We start from the raw sequence: 18,222 nt of genomic DNA, 5'->3' as shown, positions 1-18,222 counted from the left end.
GACAATTGGACATAGACTCCAAATCACTAATTGAAAGAAAAAGAAAGGGCAAAAGGTGAGGTAGCAAAATTATAGCGTGCAGTGTACGTATGTACAGTGAATGTGTGCGGCGATGTACAATAAGATATTTGAGATTTCTATTTGTCGATCGATAGTCAAACGTTATCAGTTTTGGTCCAAATTTTATGTAGAGAATTTTTGCAGCAAACTCTATAATCCTAACGGTATTGATCTACATTTTACCCTCTCTGAGGTATTTTCCTACTATACCCACTTTTTGAGACCTAGAATTCTCTTACGAAGAAATCCGATGAAGATATGCTATTCTTGAGATAATATTTATGATCTTGATATTATTGTGATTCTCTAGTTATTCTAGAGAAGACCTATTGTAAACCTGTTATCATTACTATTGACATTGGAAGTTTGAGATGGACTACAGTCCCGTGGTTTTTCTCATATTGGGTTTTTCATGTTAAAAGATTTGGTCTCACTGTGTGATTGATTATTTGTTCTATTGTTTATGCTGTGCTGGTTGATATTTTCATTTGGATATCAAGTTGGTATTTTAATGAGGAACCAATTTTGATACATAAAGAGGGAAAAGAATATTTCGCTTTAACAAGTTTTTTCCCAACAAGTGGTATCAGAGCATCAGGTTGTTTGGTGCTAGTTTTTCTTATGTGATCGAAATGGAGCAATCAGATGGTATGATTAAATTGAACTCATCAAATTATTCCACTTGGAGGCGTCTGATGGAAGATTTGCTCTATTGTAAAGATTTGTATAAGCTTATCAAGGTTAAAGATAAACCTTCTACTATGGACGATGAAGAATGGGAAGTTCAACGTAGAAAAGCCATTGCCTATATTAGAAGATGGATGGATATAAACTTGCATGAGCATATTTCAGATGAAACCAGAGCTAATGTTGTTTGCAAAGGTTAGAAAACCTCTTTGCGAAAAAGATAGTGGGAAATAGAATTTCTCTCATCAGAATGCTTGTAAATTTTAAGTATAAAGATGGTGGTAACATTGTTGAGCACATAAGCCTATTTCAGAGTCTTGTAAATAAGTTGGTTGCTATGAAAAAGAATATAGATGATGAGATGTAAGAATTATTACTTCTCAGCTCTTTACCAGAAAGTTGGGTAACGTATGTGGTGACTATTTGCAACTCCACGCCAGAGGGGACTATAACTATAGATATGGTTAAAGATAGTTTGCTAAATAAAGATGCTAGAAGGAAAGAACATGGTGAATCTTCTTTTGGTGCATTTGTTACTGAAAAACATGAAAGACGTGGAAGAAGTCATAGCAGAAATCCATATGGATATAGAGAAAGATCTAAGTCTAGAAGAAATATCAAATGTTTTCACTGTAACAGGCCAGGTCATATAAAGAAAGACTGTAGGTTTTGGAAGCGAGAACATAATGAAATGAAGAAAAATGAGAAAGAGACCAATACAGTTGCTGTTGAAGATAATATCACTATTGTTTGTGATGAAGGTTGTGTTAGTCTTGTAGCTAAGGACAGTAATTGGATAATTTACTCTCGTGCTTTATTTCATGTTACTTCTCATGGTGATTTCTTTAGATCTTACACTGTTTGTGATTTTGGTAATGTCAGAATGGGAAACAATAGTACATCTAAGATTGTAGGTATTGGAGATATTTACTTGGAGACCAATATTGGGAACAAATTGATACTCAAAGATGTAAGACATGTTCCAGATATTCGTCTTAACTTGATATCTACAAGTAGACTTGATGATAAGGGCTTTGCACACTATTTTGGTGAAAGCAAATGGAAACTCACTAAAGGTTCTCTAATTATGGCAAGAGGAAAGAAATTTAACTATTTTTATGTCATGGAGCTAAGCTACACAAAGGAGAGATTAATGCAATTCAAAAAGATGAAAGTATAGATCTTTGGCATAAGAGGCTTGGACATATCAACGAGAATGAACTTCAAACTCTTGCTAGAAAGCAGTTCTTACCAGAGTTGTAAGGTACATCTCTTAAATCTTGTGATCATTGCTTAGCTGGAAAAACACATAGAGTTGCATTTCATACATATCAATCATCTAGAAGATCGGATGTTATTGATTTAGTTCATACTGATGTTTATACTATGCAAACTAGAACTTTTGGAGGTGCTCTTTATTTTGTTAATTTTATTGATGACTATTCTAGAAAAGTGTGGGCTTTTGCTTTGAAATCTAAAGACTAGGTACTAGATGTTTAAGGAGTTTCATGTTAGTGTTGAAAGAGAGACTGGCAGAAAACTAAAGTGTATTTGATCAGATAATGGTGCCGAGTACAAGGGTCCTTTTGAGAATTATTATAGGTTCCATGGTATCAGGCTTGAGAAAACAGTCCCTAAAACTCCTCAACAGAACGGTGTGGCAGAAAGGATGAACAAAACAATTGAAGAAAGGATTAGGTGTATGCTTTCCCACGCCAAGTTACCAAAGTCATTTTGGGGGGAGGCTACGAGAACTACAATTGATCTGATAAATCTTTCTCCATCAGTTCCTCTAAAAGGTGATGTTCAGGTCCAAGCTTGATAGTAAAGCAAAAGCATGTATCTTCTTAGGATATGGTCATGAAGAGTTTGGGTACAGATTATCGGATCTACTGAATAAGAAGATTATTATGAGTAGAGATGTTGTGTTTCTTGAAGACCAATTGTTTGATGATGGTGATAATGTTGAGAAGCCAGAAACCTCTATTTATATTCCTTAGAGTTTGGGTCCAGTTCCTTCACCTGTAATTCATGATGATCATGGGGGAGATGAACAATAAGATTGTGGTGAGAATGTAAGTGATTATACTCCTACAGTTGATGATGTTGAACCAACTGAACAAGCACCTCCATCACCAGTTGAGATTCCATTGAGAAGATCCACTAAAGAGCGATAGCCATCTACCAGATATCCTCCACATGAGTATGTTATGCTTACTGACGAGGGAGAGCCAGAAACTTACCAAGAAGCTATTATTCATGAGCATAAGAATGAGTGGGTTAAAGTCATGCAAGAAGAGATGAGATCTTTGCATGAGAACCACACCTATGACTTGGTAAAGTTGCCTAAAGAGAAGAAAGCTCTCAAGAATAAGTGGGTTTACAAATTGAAGACCGAAAACAATAGCTCACAACAAAGATATAAGGCACGACTAGTTGTGAAAGGATTCAATCAGAAGAAAGGTATTGACTTTGAAGAAATATTTTCTCCAATTGTGAAAATGTCCTTTATCCGAGTTGTTCTTGGTTTGGCTGCCCGCTTGAATTTAGAAGTTGAGCAACTTGATGTAAAAACAACATTTCTTCATGGTGATTTGGAAGAAGAAATTTACATGGAGCAACCAGAAGGTTTCAAAGTCAAGAAAAAAGAAAATATGGTGTGTAAACTTAAGAAAAGCTTATATGGACTCAAACAAGCACCTAGATAGTGGTACAAGAAGTTTGATTCATTTATGATGAGCCAAGGGTATGATAGAACCACATTTGATCATTGTGTGTTTATGAAAAAATTTTCAGATGATGATTTTATTATTTTACTGCTATATGTGGATGATATGTTGATTGTTGGCCATGATGCTAGTAAAATTGAAAAGCTTAAAAAAGAGCTAAGTCTTTGTCATGAAAGACTTGGGATCGGTGAAACAAATACTTGGCATGGAGATTCTTCATGATAGGAAGAAAAGAAAGATTTGGCTATCTCAGGAGACTTATATTGAAAAGGTTCTTGAAAGATTCAACATGAGTAAAGCCAAAGTAGTTTGTTCTCCACTTGCAGGTCATTTCAAGCTTAATTCGAAACAATATCCTATAAGTGAGAAAGAAAAAGAAGGAATGTCCAGAGTGCATACTCATCTGCAATAGGCAGTTTGATGTATGCTATGGTTTGTACTAGGCCAGATATAGCTCATGCAGTTGGAGTTGTCAGTCGATTTCTCTCTAATCCTGGAAAGGAACATTGGGCAGCAATAAAATGGATATTAAAATATCTAAGAGGTACTTCCAGATTATGTTTATGTTTTGGTAATGATGAACCTGTGTTAGAAGGGTATACAAATGCAGACATGGCAGGTGATACTGATTCCAGGAAGTCTACTTCGGGGTTCTTGATGACATTTGCAGGGGGAGCAGTCTCTTGCCAGTCTAAGTTACAGAAGTGTGTTGCTCTATCAACCACAAAAGCAGAATACATAGTAATTACTGAAGCCTGCAAGGAACCTTTATGGATAAAAAAGATTCTACATAAATTGGGATTGAAACAGGAAGAATATACAGTTTACTGTGACAGTCAGAGTGTCATTCACCTCTCCAAGAATTCAATATACCACTCTAGATCCAAACATATTGATGTGAGATATCACTGGATTCGTGATGTGCTTGAGATGAAAGAATTACAGTTGAAAAAAATGCATACTAATGAGAATGGATTAGATATGTTGACAAAGTCTTTGCCTAAGGAGAAGCTTGAAGCATGTAGGCAAAGAGCGGGCTTGATACAGCCCACCATATGAGTTGGAGGGGGAGAATTGTTGGGTCCAGCTCATATGTGGGCTTAGACAATTGGGCCTATTGAGCCCAAATCACTAATTGAATGAAAGGGCAAAAGGTGATGAGGGTAGCAAAATTAGAGCGTGCAACGTACGTGTGCGGCGGCATGCTAGAGAGAAATAAAGAGAGAAAATAAGGTTTTTAAGATTTCTGCTTGACGATCGGTGGCCAAACGTTGTCAGTTTTGGTCCAAATTTTATGTGGAGAATTCTTGCAGCAAACTCTACAATCCTAACTGTGTTGATCTACATTTTATTCTTTCTGAGATACTTTCTTGCTATACCCACTTTGTGAGACCTAGAATTCTCTTACGAGGAAATCCATCTGATGAAGATATGCTATTCTTGAGTCAAGATTTATGATCTTGATGTTATTGTGATCCTCTAGTTATTCTAGAGAAGACCTATTATAAACATGTTATTATTACTATTGATAGTGGAAGTTTGAGGTAGACTACAGTCCCGTGATTTTTCTCACATTGGGTTTTCCACGTTAAAAGATTTGGTCTTACCGTGTGGTTGATATATTTATTTGGATATCAAGTTGATATTTTGATGATGAACCCATTTTGATACATAAAGAGGGAAAAAAATATTCCGCTTTAATAAGTTTTTTCCCAACAACAACGAGGAACAATCAATTCTTAATGATCTTGCTATTGTTCCTTGGGTTTTTACTTATGTGCTCCAATGCTATGCTTCTTTCACGTCCCCTACTTAATGTTCTAGGCTTCATCTTTAAGGATAAAGAAGAAGGAACCCTCAAAGTTGGTAGCTGAATGCAAAGCTATACTAGAATGAATCAAATAGATTGCTTTAGAAGGCATTGAAAACCTATTGATATGGTCTGAGACAGTTCAAGCAATACACATCTCGTAAATCTAACTATTTCCGATGCTCAAAATAATAATAATAATAATAATAGTACAGTTTAGTAAACGATGAAAGAACAACATGCAATTGACTACGATCTCAAACGCATTCCACCTATTTCTCTATTCAAGGAGACGGAGACGGTGGCCACAGCAGGCAATGCGTGCGTGTGTATATACACAGTGTGACTCTATGAACCACTCTAGACATCATCCTCTCCGTTTTCTTTTCCTTGTGGTTCTTTTCGTCGTCTTCCCCACATTACTTCTCGACGGCGGGGGCGTCGTCGTCACCGAGCTTCGTGTCTTGTACCTCAAGCTGCAGGGACAAGAACCACGAGTAAAAGGGACAAGAAGCAGTAGGCTTTCCGGTTGCCGCCTCGGACGCTGCGTCTGTCCTCTTCGTCTCTTCGGCACGGGCAGCAAGACTGCTATCTCGTCTATCAGTTGGCGTGCCCCACCTGCAGCTTCGTCGGTGGACACTAGCTCTTGAAGTAGGGCCTCATCCAGAGGGTTGACATAGCAGTCGATCTCTGCCAAGGAGTCCTCCAGAACATATAGCGGTTCGTCGGCGGGGTCGTCGATGGCAGGCTCCAGGCTTTCGTCCAGCTCCAGTTTATGGAGGAAAGGGTCGGATCTCATGGTCTTCACGGACAGACACTTGAATCGTTGACTGTATGATGTCGGAGAAGTGATAGAAATCATATTGCGAGTCCATACGATAATATTGAAGTGAGTATAATATGCTCGAATTAGGATATCAACGTAGGAAAGAATGCTGTTAGTTGTTTATCAACATATGGCACGGGAGGATGATGGATGAATTTACATGTTTAAGAAGGTCTGATAAACAAGAGATGAAGCGAACAAATCTTAAATTGGAAATAATATATATGTTCAAGGACAAATATATAAAATTTAATGAGTGAGATGAAATATAAGAAAAAACATGGAACTATATGACTCCAATTGGTTGAAGCTAAGCTAAAACACCTTTAATTGAAGGTTGAAATCTACCATTGACTTGAATTGATATGATTTTTAGCTTAAATTATCCTAAATCGAGTTCGATCCCCAAGATAATTGCATCATAGCTGTTCGAATCATCAAATGATCGACTAAAATTAGTTTGAACTAGTGAGAGCCCAATTCAAGATTCACCATAAACAAATCAGTTAGATTTAATTTGATCCATATAGGGTTGAGGGTTGGGTGTTGGTTGTTTTAGCTGATGAAAACCTTGATAATTTATGATGAACATCGTGTCCGTCTTCACCGTCCATTTACCCCTAAGAGAAAAAATGGGGTGGGTGTTGGGCTGCCTATGCTGTTGGCACAAGGTTGAACTGAGCTACGAACTTCGATCGAGGCCAGACTTGAACCCAAACCAATCTATTTTTGATTTTTGATTTTTTTCTTTTCTAAATATAGCAATAAATGAAGAGTTTATCTAATTATTCTCTAATATATGGCATAATAAATCAAATAAATTTAATTAATCATACATGAACATATAAATTTTGTTTTTATTCAGCATGCTTTAAATTAATGGAAAAAACTTATCAATAAAAAGATGTGCACTTTTTCTAATCATGATTAATATTCATAGTAAATTCTAAAATTATCTAAGAAAGCGTGAATTTTAAGCAGTAATCGACACCCCTTTTAGTAATTAAATCCATCTAAAATACTTTATAAATTAAAAAAAAAAGAAAAAGTTTGTCAAGTATGATTAAAAATTCACATGCATCTTAAAATTTTAAATTTAATTCCGAAATTAAGAAAAATAATACATTAAAAATAAATTGAATAATTTTCAAAAAAATTGTACTAATAATTTCAAAATTCATAGAAAATTATCTATCAAAACATAAATTGGATATTTTTCATGCATATCAATTTACAAAAAATAAAAAATACATTAATTAATTCCAAAATTCATCGAAATTTATCAGCTAAATCATAAATCGAATACTTTTCATGCATATCAAATTTCGAAAATTACAATTAGAAAATTCAAAAATTCATAAAAAAAATATTTCAATCGAAAATAAAGTTGAATACTTTTAAATCAAGGAAGTAAAAGGAAAACAAATTGTTTTCCTCACCGTTCTTCTTCGGAGTGACGGAAAAATAGTTCGCCCGATTTAATTAGTAGAGGAGGGAATACCGTTTACGGAACAAATCATAATTCTAAATTTCATAATTAATATTAAATTCAGTAATTATTTTATTTCGAATTACTCATTCTAAACAAGAAATAAACGTACATTAATTTCATCTTGTTAAGAAAGAAATTATGCTAATAAAATAAAATAAAAATACTAATTAGAAACATTTTGATTTTGGAAATAAGGGATAAAAACACGGTTATTACAATTTATGCATCACAAAATCTACTTTGGCATTGAAAAACACCTTCCAAACTTATATTTGTTTCAAGTGGTATTTATTTATTTTCTTAATCTCAATTTTTCCGTCCTATTTACTGTTCTAAATATATGATATTTTTGATGTTTGTATTGGTATATGTGAGAAGGAAAGAGTTTAAGCCTGCCCATAATTTTTAGACGCCTTAATATTCTTCTGCAAAAAATAAAGAATTTTATATTATTTTTAAAAATACCTTAATTTTTTTTTTGCTTTCCCTTCTTTAATGTAATAATGTTTTCAAAACTCTTCGCATGCATCGATATTCTTCTTGGAAAAAATAAAAGGCATTCTTAATATTTTGTCCTTGGTATTTAAATGCATTAGTATTTAAAAAGCAAAATCGATTTTTCAGTTTATATATATATATATATATATATATTCGATAATATCAGGAGAATGGAATCAATTAGATCTTTGAACTCGATTGTGATGAACCATGGATTAAAATTTCATTGCCTGATTTGAACCATTCAGAATTTTTTTAATATATTTTTATTCTATAATTGAATTTTCTTTTCTGAAAAGAAATTTCAGGGGTGATTCAGTATGTATTGAAAACGTGGAAATCCTTATCGGAGTCGGATCATATTATCGGGTCCGTGGATAGAAGAGTGCAGATCGATCCGTTTAATAATAAATAGGTATCCATCTCTCACTTAGTCGATCTCCTTCTCCACAATCGACCGACCCCCGAGAGAGAGAGAGAGAGAGAGAGCGGCGCCGTAGCCGGCATTGATCCATCAAGGGGAGGAAAGATATGGGCGACGGCGGAGAGGACGCCGTTCGGCGGCGAAACGCGGTGGCAGAGTACCGCAAGAAGCTCCTCCAGCACAAGGAGCTCGATTCCAGGCTCAGGACACGTACGTGTCTCGATCTACCTTGATCCTCCTTTAGATTTCATGTTGCTTTTATTTTCAGTAGGTGATTTTGGGTTTAGTTCCGAGTGATGAATGAGGTTGTTCTGGATTATTTTCTTTCGGGTTAGGGTTATAATTCATTCCTTTCGGTTCTTCTTTTCGCTCCCTATTCTTTTCTGAACACACGGATCTTTTTGACTGGCAGTATAAACCTTGAAAGGCGGAATTTTTATCTTGTTGTTCGGCTGAACTGGAGACAAGAGGATTTTGCTAGTTATTGTTGTAGGAAGATGAACGGCTTGTAGTGGGTAATGATTCTGCTGATCTTAGATTTTGGCTGGTTATTAGGTAGTGTGTTCAACGGAGTATATATATATATATATATATATATATACACACACACACACTCCGTTCTAGTTGTTTTTTGTGATTGAATGTTCTAGTTGTTTTTTGTGCAAAGAAAAAGCTGTTGATTTGATGATTGATTATGTGGGAAGGATTATTGCAACTTAAATTGGCAGGAGCTTTAGGCAATCAAATGGTATCAGACAGGGACCTAGATGTGATAAAATAAAAAGGACCTGGAGAGTCATGAATACAAAAAAATTAGTGTGAAGAAACTTGGTTTTCTTGGCTTGCTACTTTGGAGAGCATGGATATTACTGTTTGAAGACCTCTTAGGATTTCTAAACAGTGTATTTTCTTCTTTACCAATCTTTCATATGTCTTGCTTGCTCTGACCAAATGGGTTGATCCACCACCTAAGTTGACAAGGTTTTTTAGGGGCTGGACTGGATGTTTTTGCTGGATTTTAGGCGAAGGTAGATTTCTAATGGCATAATCTCGCAATCTCAAGGTAGATATCTGATGTCATGACCTTATAATGTCAGACAAATAGTAGTTATTGATTATAATGAACAAGGAGCCTTGGAAATTACTGATTAGTTGAGCCAGATCCTTTTTTAGCACTGTTCAAAAGTTCTCTTAACTCTTCTTGGTCCTTCATTTAGAGGGACATTGTGCATGCCATGGAATGTATCATTAATAGTAAGCAACTGATACAAGGTGGGCCTTGATGACAGAGTCTGGAAAGATTGGTGGATAAACATGTGGGTATTTTGATTGAAATCTGTTTCTTTATCCAACTCTCTCTCTTTGAGATGGTGGCACAGTTTGCCCTGTACATAGGAATAAGAGGTTACAGTTGCAATCATTGTGTCATTGAAGCTGAATGCTGGAGTCAAAATTTACTTTTTCACCAAATTATATCACAAACCTTTTGTGGATCAGGGGTCTGCTTTGAATGGCTTTGCACTACTGACGATCCATGGCTTCTTGTGGATGACTTTGAAATGTTGAATTGTTACCAATGATTTGTTGCTATGAAAGGGGTGCAAACAGACTTATTATGCATTCTTTAAGAAGGTAGCTTAGAAGTTGTTAATCACATTATGTAGGAATGCATCTTTACTCAGGCTGGCTGGGAAGCCTTAATTCAAAATTCAAATCTAGGTGAGATCCCCTTACGCATCTTGGTGAGCCAATACAAAATTAGTAAACAAGAAAAGCAACCTGTTCTAAACCACCACTCTCTTTTCTGCTAGTCCACACTAGATAAATTTTCTTGAAAACAGGAGAGTGTCTTATAGGTAAACATGCCCTTAACCTATATTTTTTTTGTGAGTTCATCACACATGCCAATGAGCTGCCAGCTGGTTGTGTCAGAGTTTCCTGTCTAAATAAGTTTGACATTTTTCTGCTCGACTGCTCACTCAAACTGAAAGCATGTGTACCATGCTTATTCAGTCAGTATTTTCTGATGATTGGAGGGCATTGAAATGACTCAAAAGTCCAATGCAATTAGAAATGACTTCTCTTTCTTTCTTATTTTTCTTGTGCTTGTAGAGTCAAGAATAAGTCTATGGTAGGGCTACTTGGTGCTATATGTTATTTCTATTTTCTGCTATTTTCTGTTTTGCATTGAAAATCCTGTCCTTTATGTTTGTATGATTAGCTTATATGCTAATTGACACTGACATTTTGGTAAGTGATATTTTGTTTGCTTGTTATAACTTTATATTTGTTACCATATGGTAAATATGCAAAATCATTTTGCCTTTATGCGAATGGTTGTGATTGAAACAAAATGCAGTACGCGAGAATTTGAGGGCCTCAAAGAAGGAGTTCACTAAAACTGAAGATGATCTGAAGTCGCTCCAGAGTGTAGGGCAAATTATTGGAGAGGTTCTTAGGCCACTCGATAATGAGCGATGTAAGTATTAACTTTATTCAAACTCATGATGACAAATTTGTTTGCAGCTTTTCCTTGAAGCCCTCTATCTTATTTCTTGCATTTTCTAAATTTATTTGATACTTATATAGCCTATAACTGTGGCCTAAGTGGATAATGCTCAATAGCAGTTGAAGCACTTGGATAATCAAGGGAAAGTGTTTGGACATGCTTGAACATGTGTTTTGGTCCTGTAATGAAGAAGAGTACGAGGAGAGAAGGAGAAGAGGAAGCGGGTCACATGCCGTTGACTTCTCTGTGTTTCCATCTTGTGACACGCCACATATGACACTCTCTCACCTATATTGTCACATAGTTCCTGATGATAGGAAAGTGAGGGATGGGTGACCTACTTATTGGAAGGGGAAAAAAATTCCTACTTCTTTAAAGCTTCCCTAGGTTACCAACCTATATTGTGATGTAAAACAACAGTCGCCTTGTAGGTGGCACACATAGTTCCAATCGCTACATCCAAGCACAATCCAGGTAGATGAATTGATAGGATATAAACTGGTAAAAAAAGGATTGCTCAATTTGAAACAAACTGAAACAAGAGAAGATATGTCAAAATGTGCTTGTAAAATTAATCTTAACATGAAATGCATATTAATATTCAGAAATGATGTAGGTCTAGAGTTTGTAAATTAACTTTTGGATGCTCGTTTTGAAATATTTTGCATTTGTTTCATATCTCACTTCTATGTTCTAATTTTAAGTTTTATATATGTCTATGGTTTTGATAAATATATCCCCTTAACATTCTTCTTTGGCTTGTCAACTTGAATACTTAAGAACTCAGATTTTCGTCTGAATCCAAAACCTATGTCTGTGTCCCAGCATCAATGAATATAGGGCCTGATCAAATTCATTAATTGAGAAGAATCCCACTTGGTTTTGGGGAAAACTTTGTTATCATTTTGCCACTTTCAAAAAGGTGTCATTATGTTATGCTATTTCTTGGAAGCTTTTTATAAGGCATTTATAAAGGTTTCTCTATTAATATTATTACCTGCCTTTGATCAATTCATTAAATATTGTTGGCCTTTTGGCTCTTTGTTTTGAACCCTGTTTCGTGGTGCCAATTCTCACATGATTAAAATCCATTTACCTTTTGTCTATGATGAATGACTAATTCAAATTTCGATTGTCTAGGGCATATGGCTCGTGAAGAAGCTAATTCTTTAACTTGGACCATTTTGTTGTTTATTTGGCATTGTAATTATTCTTTGCAAGATTGTGTTCAGGATTGTCTAGGTATGATTTGGTCAGGAATGTTCAGATCAGATTTACAAGAACAAGGGTGGCGAGAAGTTAATTTAATGTAAAAATAATACATAAATGGGAAAGCACCATAGAAACAAAATATAATTTGATAAAATAAAAATATCTTATGTTTTGTAATATATCTGCCTTTTTAGAAAAAAAATGTATGTAGCTTAAATATAAAATATTTGTACCAAAAATATAACTATAAAGGAAATCGATAATAGTTCATATATAAGATATATATCATACAAAAGACTTCAAAATTTATTAAATTGTAATTTTGAAGATCCCACTGTACACCCCAGTGGTTCTTGTTAACCATTCAGGTGGTATAAGCTAATCTGGAATCAGATAAAGAAAAAGATTTGACATTATTTGTGAATCTTTTGATACCTCCATCTCTGTGATATCATCCTTATTTTCTTAACATATTTAGGACTTTGCTTCATTGTCTTTTTTCTCTCTCCGTAGCCTTTCTATCTTATATGATAGTGGATGAGAGAAATATTACAACAATGGTGGTAAATGGAAAATGGGATGGTTTCAAAGGAAATCAAATAATACTAATGTATCTCTTCCCAGTTGCAGGAACATATTTTGTCTTTCCTCTATCTCATTCCTCTTATTCTCCTACCGCTTCTCCTTCTTTTTTCTCTTTCTTCTTTTGAGGATGTCAAATAGACTAAAGTTGTCTGAAACTGTCCAACACCAGAAGAGTTCGACTTATCTAATTGTTTTGTGCCATTTATAAGGTCAAGACACCAGTTGCACTTGGATCAGCCTTACCGATATGGACCATGCCTTTCGTGACGGAATCAGCCGATACCTTGAACTATGCTAGCAGTCGAGCATTGGCACATAGCATATGCTTGGAACAATCAATTTGATGGTTTAAGTATTCAAACAAATTAAAGCTTTAAAGTAGTCACCTCTGAGGAAGGATTGCCTTCTAGGAATGGCAAACAACATAACACTTAAACTTAGTTTACTCCAAACTTTTATAGTCAATTTAATAAGGCTTTGGAATATCATCATGTGCATCCAGGAACAGTGAGTTTTCAACTTCAACAATCCTTAGTTATGCTTTTAATCTTCTCTAAGCTCCTCGTGATTTTTTGATACTGATTTTCTTGCTTCAAGGGTACTCTTGGTTATGATTATGCCTGAAGTTAGTGTGAACTATTTTAAGGGTATGGCTGTGTTTCTTCTCCAGTTATTGTCAAGGCAAGCAGTGGTCCGAGGTATGTTGTTGGTTGCCGCAGTAAAGTTGACAAAGAGAAGCTGACAGCTGGAACACGGGTGGTTCTTGACATGACTACTCTTACCATTATGCGTGCTCTTCCACGAGAGGTTGGTTTCAACATTTTGTTGCATGTTTGAAATTTATGTATTTGAGATAAAATTTATTCAACTTGCGGCATTACTAATTTATCACTAATTATTGTTTGTCATGGATTTTATAGAGCAAAAGTCAATGCACTGAAATTGCGGCATTACTAATTTTTCATATCATGGATATCAAAATGTGATGTCAATGAACTTTTGTTTCTTATATGCCATTTGGTTGCAGGTTGATCCTGTTGTGTATAACATGCTTCATGAAGATCCTGGAAATGTTAGCTACTCTGCTGTAGGTGGACTATCTGATCAGATAAGGGAACTGAGAGAGTCCATTGAACTGCCTCTTATGAATCCTGAACTCTTCCTTAGAGTAGGAATCAAACCTCCAAAGGTTAGTATAAAGTATTTGATTATGTTTGAATTCTTGCCAACTGAATTTACCTTCTAAGAAGATAGATGACCTTTGTAGAACTTATCTTATGACTACAGGGAGTCCTTCTCTATGGTCCCCCAGGAACTGGAAAGACATTACTGGCTAGAGCAATTGCTAGCAATATAGATGCAAACTTTCTAAAGGTTGGTTCTTGTTGTTGTTAAAACTTAAATATTCTGTTATTTCTTCCTTTTGAATTTTTAACTTTTGACCTTTATGTGTAGGTAGTGTCAAGTGCTATAATTGACAAATATATAGGTGAAAGTGCCCGATTGATCAGGGAGATGTTTGGCTATGCACGTGATCATCAAGTAAACCCTTTGTTCTTTAAATTCTGTCAGTTTATTTTTTTTTCCTGTTTTGTGTATTTAGTTAACTAACTAGGGTGAGACATTAATAACAATATTTGTTTCGTGATTGATTTCCCAAAAAATTACATGTATAAGAATCCATCTTACATGAGTAGCATCCAGGTTGTGGACATTTCTAAATCTGTGCAATTCTTTTCAGCCTTGCATTATTTTCATGGATGAAATTGATGCCATTGGTGGGCGCCGGTTCAGTGAGGGTACCAGTGCTGATCGTGAGATTCAACGAACTCTAATGGAACTACTCAATCAATTGGATGGATTTGATCAACTTGGGAAGGTATTATCTTGCATCTCTAATTTGAAATTAGTGCACAAGTTATTCTTCGGTGTGATGCACTCAACCTTACCTTCAAGCAAATAGATTATTTTTATGACTTGAATCCTAAATGAAATACAAATGTGACATTGATGGAGACACTGAGTTTGTCGCCAAGGTATATAAAACTCTTAGGGATAAGGCCAAATACTAGTTGTTCTATAAATGCAAATTACTATATAATAATTGTCTTTGTTGTACTTACATTATAAAAATCCAAGCATTTTCTTATGAATGCTTGTAACAAATGATTTCTTGGGATTGGGACTGCTTTTCTTCTATTGAATTATGCATATCATTATCCCCAAATAAGCATGTTTTTCCTCATGGTGTTAGGTCAAAATGATCATGGCCACAAATCGACCTGATGTCCTTGATCCAGCTCTTCTTCGCCCTGGCCGGTTGGACAGGAAAATTGAGATTCCATTACCAAATGAACAGTCGAGGATGGAAATTCTTAAAATTCATGCTGCTGGAATAGCGAAACATGGTGATATCGACTATGAAGCAGTTGTAAAACTTGCTGAGGCAAGTGTATTTTCCATACTCGATAAGCGTATTGTGATAATAGCAAACTATAAATCCTGTCATTCCTGTTTCTATCTTTACATTCATTCAATTTCTGTTTATCCATTTTTTAGGGTTTTAATGGAGCAGATCTCCGGAATGTATGCACAGAGGCTGGTATGTCAGCAATTCGTGCAGAACGTGACTATGTTATTCATGAAGACTTTATGAAGGTAATTTTTTTTCTTTTCATAAAAATAATTAGGACCTTACGAGAAAATATAAGTGGTGTCTCAGAAAAAGATGGTTGTTTCACTGACTTTTTCTTATAGGACCTATATAAAGGAACAGATATGAGACAACTCTTAGTTATACTAGCATTTCTCATTTTATTTTTGATTGTATTAGAATTAACTTCTAAAATGCATCATTCAGATATCATGTGAGCTCTTTTTCGAGGAGTTGGTTTGCTTGTGACTGCGGATTCTGTAAAATTACAGTTGATTGGTTCTAAAAAAAACTCTTTTATCCTAGCATGAGGACTAGGGCCATAGTTCTTGTCTCTCGTTGCTTTATTTTGGTCGCTACAGTCATTTCTGTTAATACACTTGCTGCTCGTAATCTTGGTTGATGTTGTCGTAACATGAACATGGTCTTTTTTTCTCCGGATTGAGAGTTTAGTTTCCATTCTATGATCTTCTGAAGTTTGAGCCTTGTAGTTTAATTGGAATGTCAGTGTTCTCAATGCTTTTCCATTGTTTTAATTCCTTCAGTCATGATCACTTTTGAGCCTTGTAGTTTAATTGGAACATTAGTGTTCTCAATGGTTTTGCATTGTTTTAATTTCTGTCATGATCACTGTTGGATCTGGTGGTAAAATGCTAAGATATCTTTTCTTTCTATTGACTGATTTAGGCTGTCAGGAAATTGAATGAAGCAAAGAAGCTTGAATCAAGTGCTCATTACAATGCTGATTTCGGCAAGGATTAGGTTGCTCTTAATTATACCCATTTTAGGATCTTAATGCTTGGATCTCTTGTAACTTTCGTTGCTCTGCACATCTGACCTCACTAATTAGATCTTCTGCTGTTTGTTGGATCAAAGCTGAATTGCTGAAGAATCTCTTCCTTCCAGAACTTGTCTACGGTACTTGCTCGAGTAATGCTATTTCATTTATCCTGTAATTGGTTGTTTAGCTTTTGTTTGTATGACTTCCTAACTTGTGTCTTGTTAATGCCTGCAATTTTACATCGCTTTTGTTATTTTCTGCATTCATCTATTTGGAAACCTTGTATATTGTTCTTGTTGGGTAACAGTTTAAATTTCTTGATAAAGGACTATTAAGGGTTATTAAAAGGTTAGGCTGGTTTGGGGTGAGTTAGATAGATGTAAATTTATGCAGGGTCAACCTGACCCGACTCACCCATCATCGGACTAAGATTTCTTGATCTGAACCTCAGCTAGATAGGGTTAGGTTTGTCTGGTGGATTAAGTTGAGTATGTGGATAGGTTTTTTGTTTATGAGAAAGGATATGGAATGCGGAAGGTTTCATTAATATATATTTTGAGATGTCACTCAATAGGGGTATCACTAAATATGTAAACCCTAGTGCATTGGATAAAGAATGAGAAGCACTTATGAATTGCATCTAGGGTAAGAAGAATTTGCCAAATACAAATCTTCTGTACTAAAGTTGAGTTAACAGTGTGCAGTTGGAGAAACAGCCACAGAGAGGGTCTGTAAAGATGTAAGTACATTGTAGACATAGGCTGGGGTTTCTTTTCAGCTTTAAAGCGTAAGCTAAGAGTTTCACATGCCAGACCCACAAAGCCAGTGAAGGAAGAGGAGGAAGCAGGAAGCACTAGGAAGAGACGCAGAAGCATACCCACCCACCCATCGGCCAAGATTGTTCACAAACATGGAACCCCTGAAGTATGTTTGTTAAATGTTTTTTTTTTTTTTTTTTTTTAAATGGTTTGGATTAGACCGTTCAAAATGGTTAGGGGTGGTGTTTATGTTTGTTAATTATTATTATTATTATTATTATTATTATTATTATTATTATTATTATTTTTAATGGTTTGGATTAGATAGTTCAAAATGGTCCGTGTGAAATGGTCGGGCATTGCTTGAAAGGAGGTTTAACAAGAGATCAAGCAGGGCGATCATATCTTGCACTCTGTTTGATTCCGGGGATGCTTCATTCATCTCCAAAGTCTTGTTAGCACACCCATGAGCCACGACAGGCTATGGAAACAAAAACTTATTCTGTCTTAGTCGACTCGGTAAAACAAAGTAATTGATACCCTTTTTATTCAATAATAAGCGTGAGAGTTTTATGTCATGCATGTACATTTGGAGCAAACCCTTATGTCTGCTGTTGTATTTCAAACCTATCGCGGAAATCTCTGATGATGCTTTGGAAAACCAGTTTACTATACCGTTGGTTGATAAACATTCTTATTTACTTGACGACTAAACAAAAACAATAATGGCATGCAGGAGAAAATAATTGGAAAATATTCAAGTTAATCAAATATTACTTGATGTAATTAGTTACCTTTATATTTTAAAGGTCTTTATATTTTAAAAAGTTACATTGACATTTATATAGTTACGAAAATGAAATATTTAAGTTTGTTTACCCTAGACGGAAGCATAAAGACAAAGGGTAAAAAGATCATTTTAACATTCGATGGTGGACGGTGTCGGTAGTGGCGTTGCAGGTGTCGACATCGGTGTGGTTGCATGGTCATCTCAGATGATGATAAGTTTCACTCTCACCGTGACGTCACCTGCCTCCATGAGGAGCGTGTCACTCTGCATCGATGCTGATGCAGTTGTAGCTCGAAAACTAAGGCAGCCAGAGAACTACGTCGACATCGATACCAACTGTACCGTCATCCACCACCAAACATTAAAATTATATTTTTACTTTTTATTTTTATATTTTCATCAATAAAA

General features: G+C 35.4%; 1 protein-coding gene across 1 annotated transcript; it reads left to right on the top strand.

Moving 5' to 3' along the window:
• Nucleotides 1–8,550: 8,550 nt before the first annotated feature.
• LOC103972764 (26S proteasome regulatory subunit S10B homolog B) lies at nucleotides 8,551–16,519 on the top strand. Its single transcript, XM_009387114.3, has 10 exons — nucleotides 8,551–8,736; nucleotides 10,886–11,005; nucleotides 13,503–13,639; nucleotides 13,860–14,021; nucleotides 14,120–14,206; nucleotides 14,288–14,374; nucleotides 14,574–14,711; nucleotides 15,087–15,278; nucleotides 15,392–15,490; nucleotides 16,173–16,519. Exons 1-10 carry the CDS (start codon nucleotides 8,634–8,636, stop codon nucleotides 16,245–16,247), a joined length of 1,200 nt encoding a protein of 399 aa, XP_009385389.1. The 5' UTR covers nucleotides 8,551–8,633; the 3' UTR covers nucleotides 16,248–16,519.
• The last annotated feature ends 1,703 nt before the right edge of the window (nucleotides 16,520–18,222 follow it).

Source organism: Musa acuminata, chromosome BXJ1-11 (assembly GCF_036884655.1).
Source record: "Musa acuminata AAA Group cultivar baxijiao chromosome BXJ1-11, Cavendish_Baxijiao_AAA, whole genome shotgun sequence".
NCBI lineage: Eukaryota > Viridiplantae > Streptophyta > Magnoliopsida > Zingiberales > Musaceae > Musa > Musa acuminata.
Note: the sequence above shows the minus strand (reverse complement) of the source record. Positions and strands in the feature narration are given on the sequence as shown.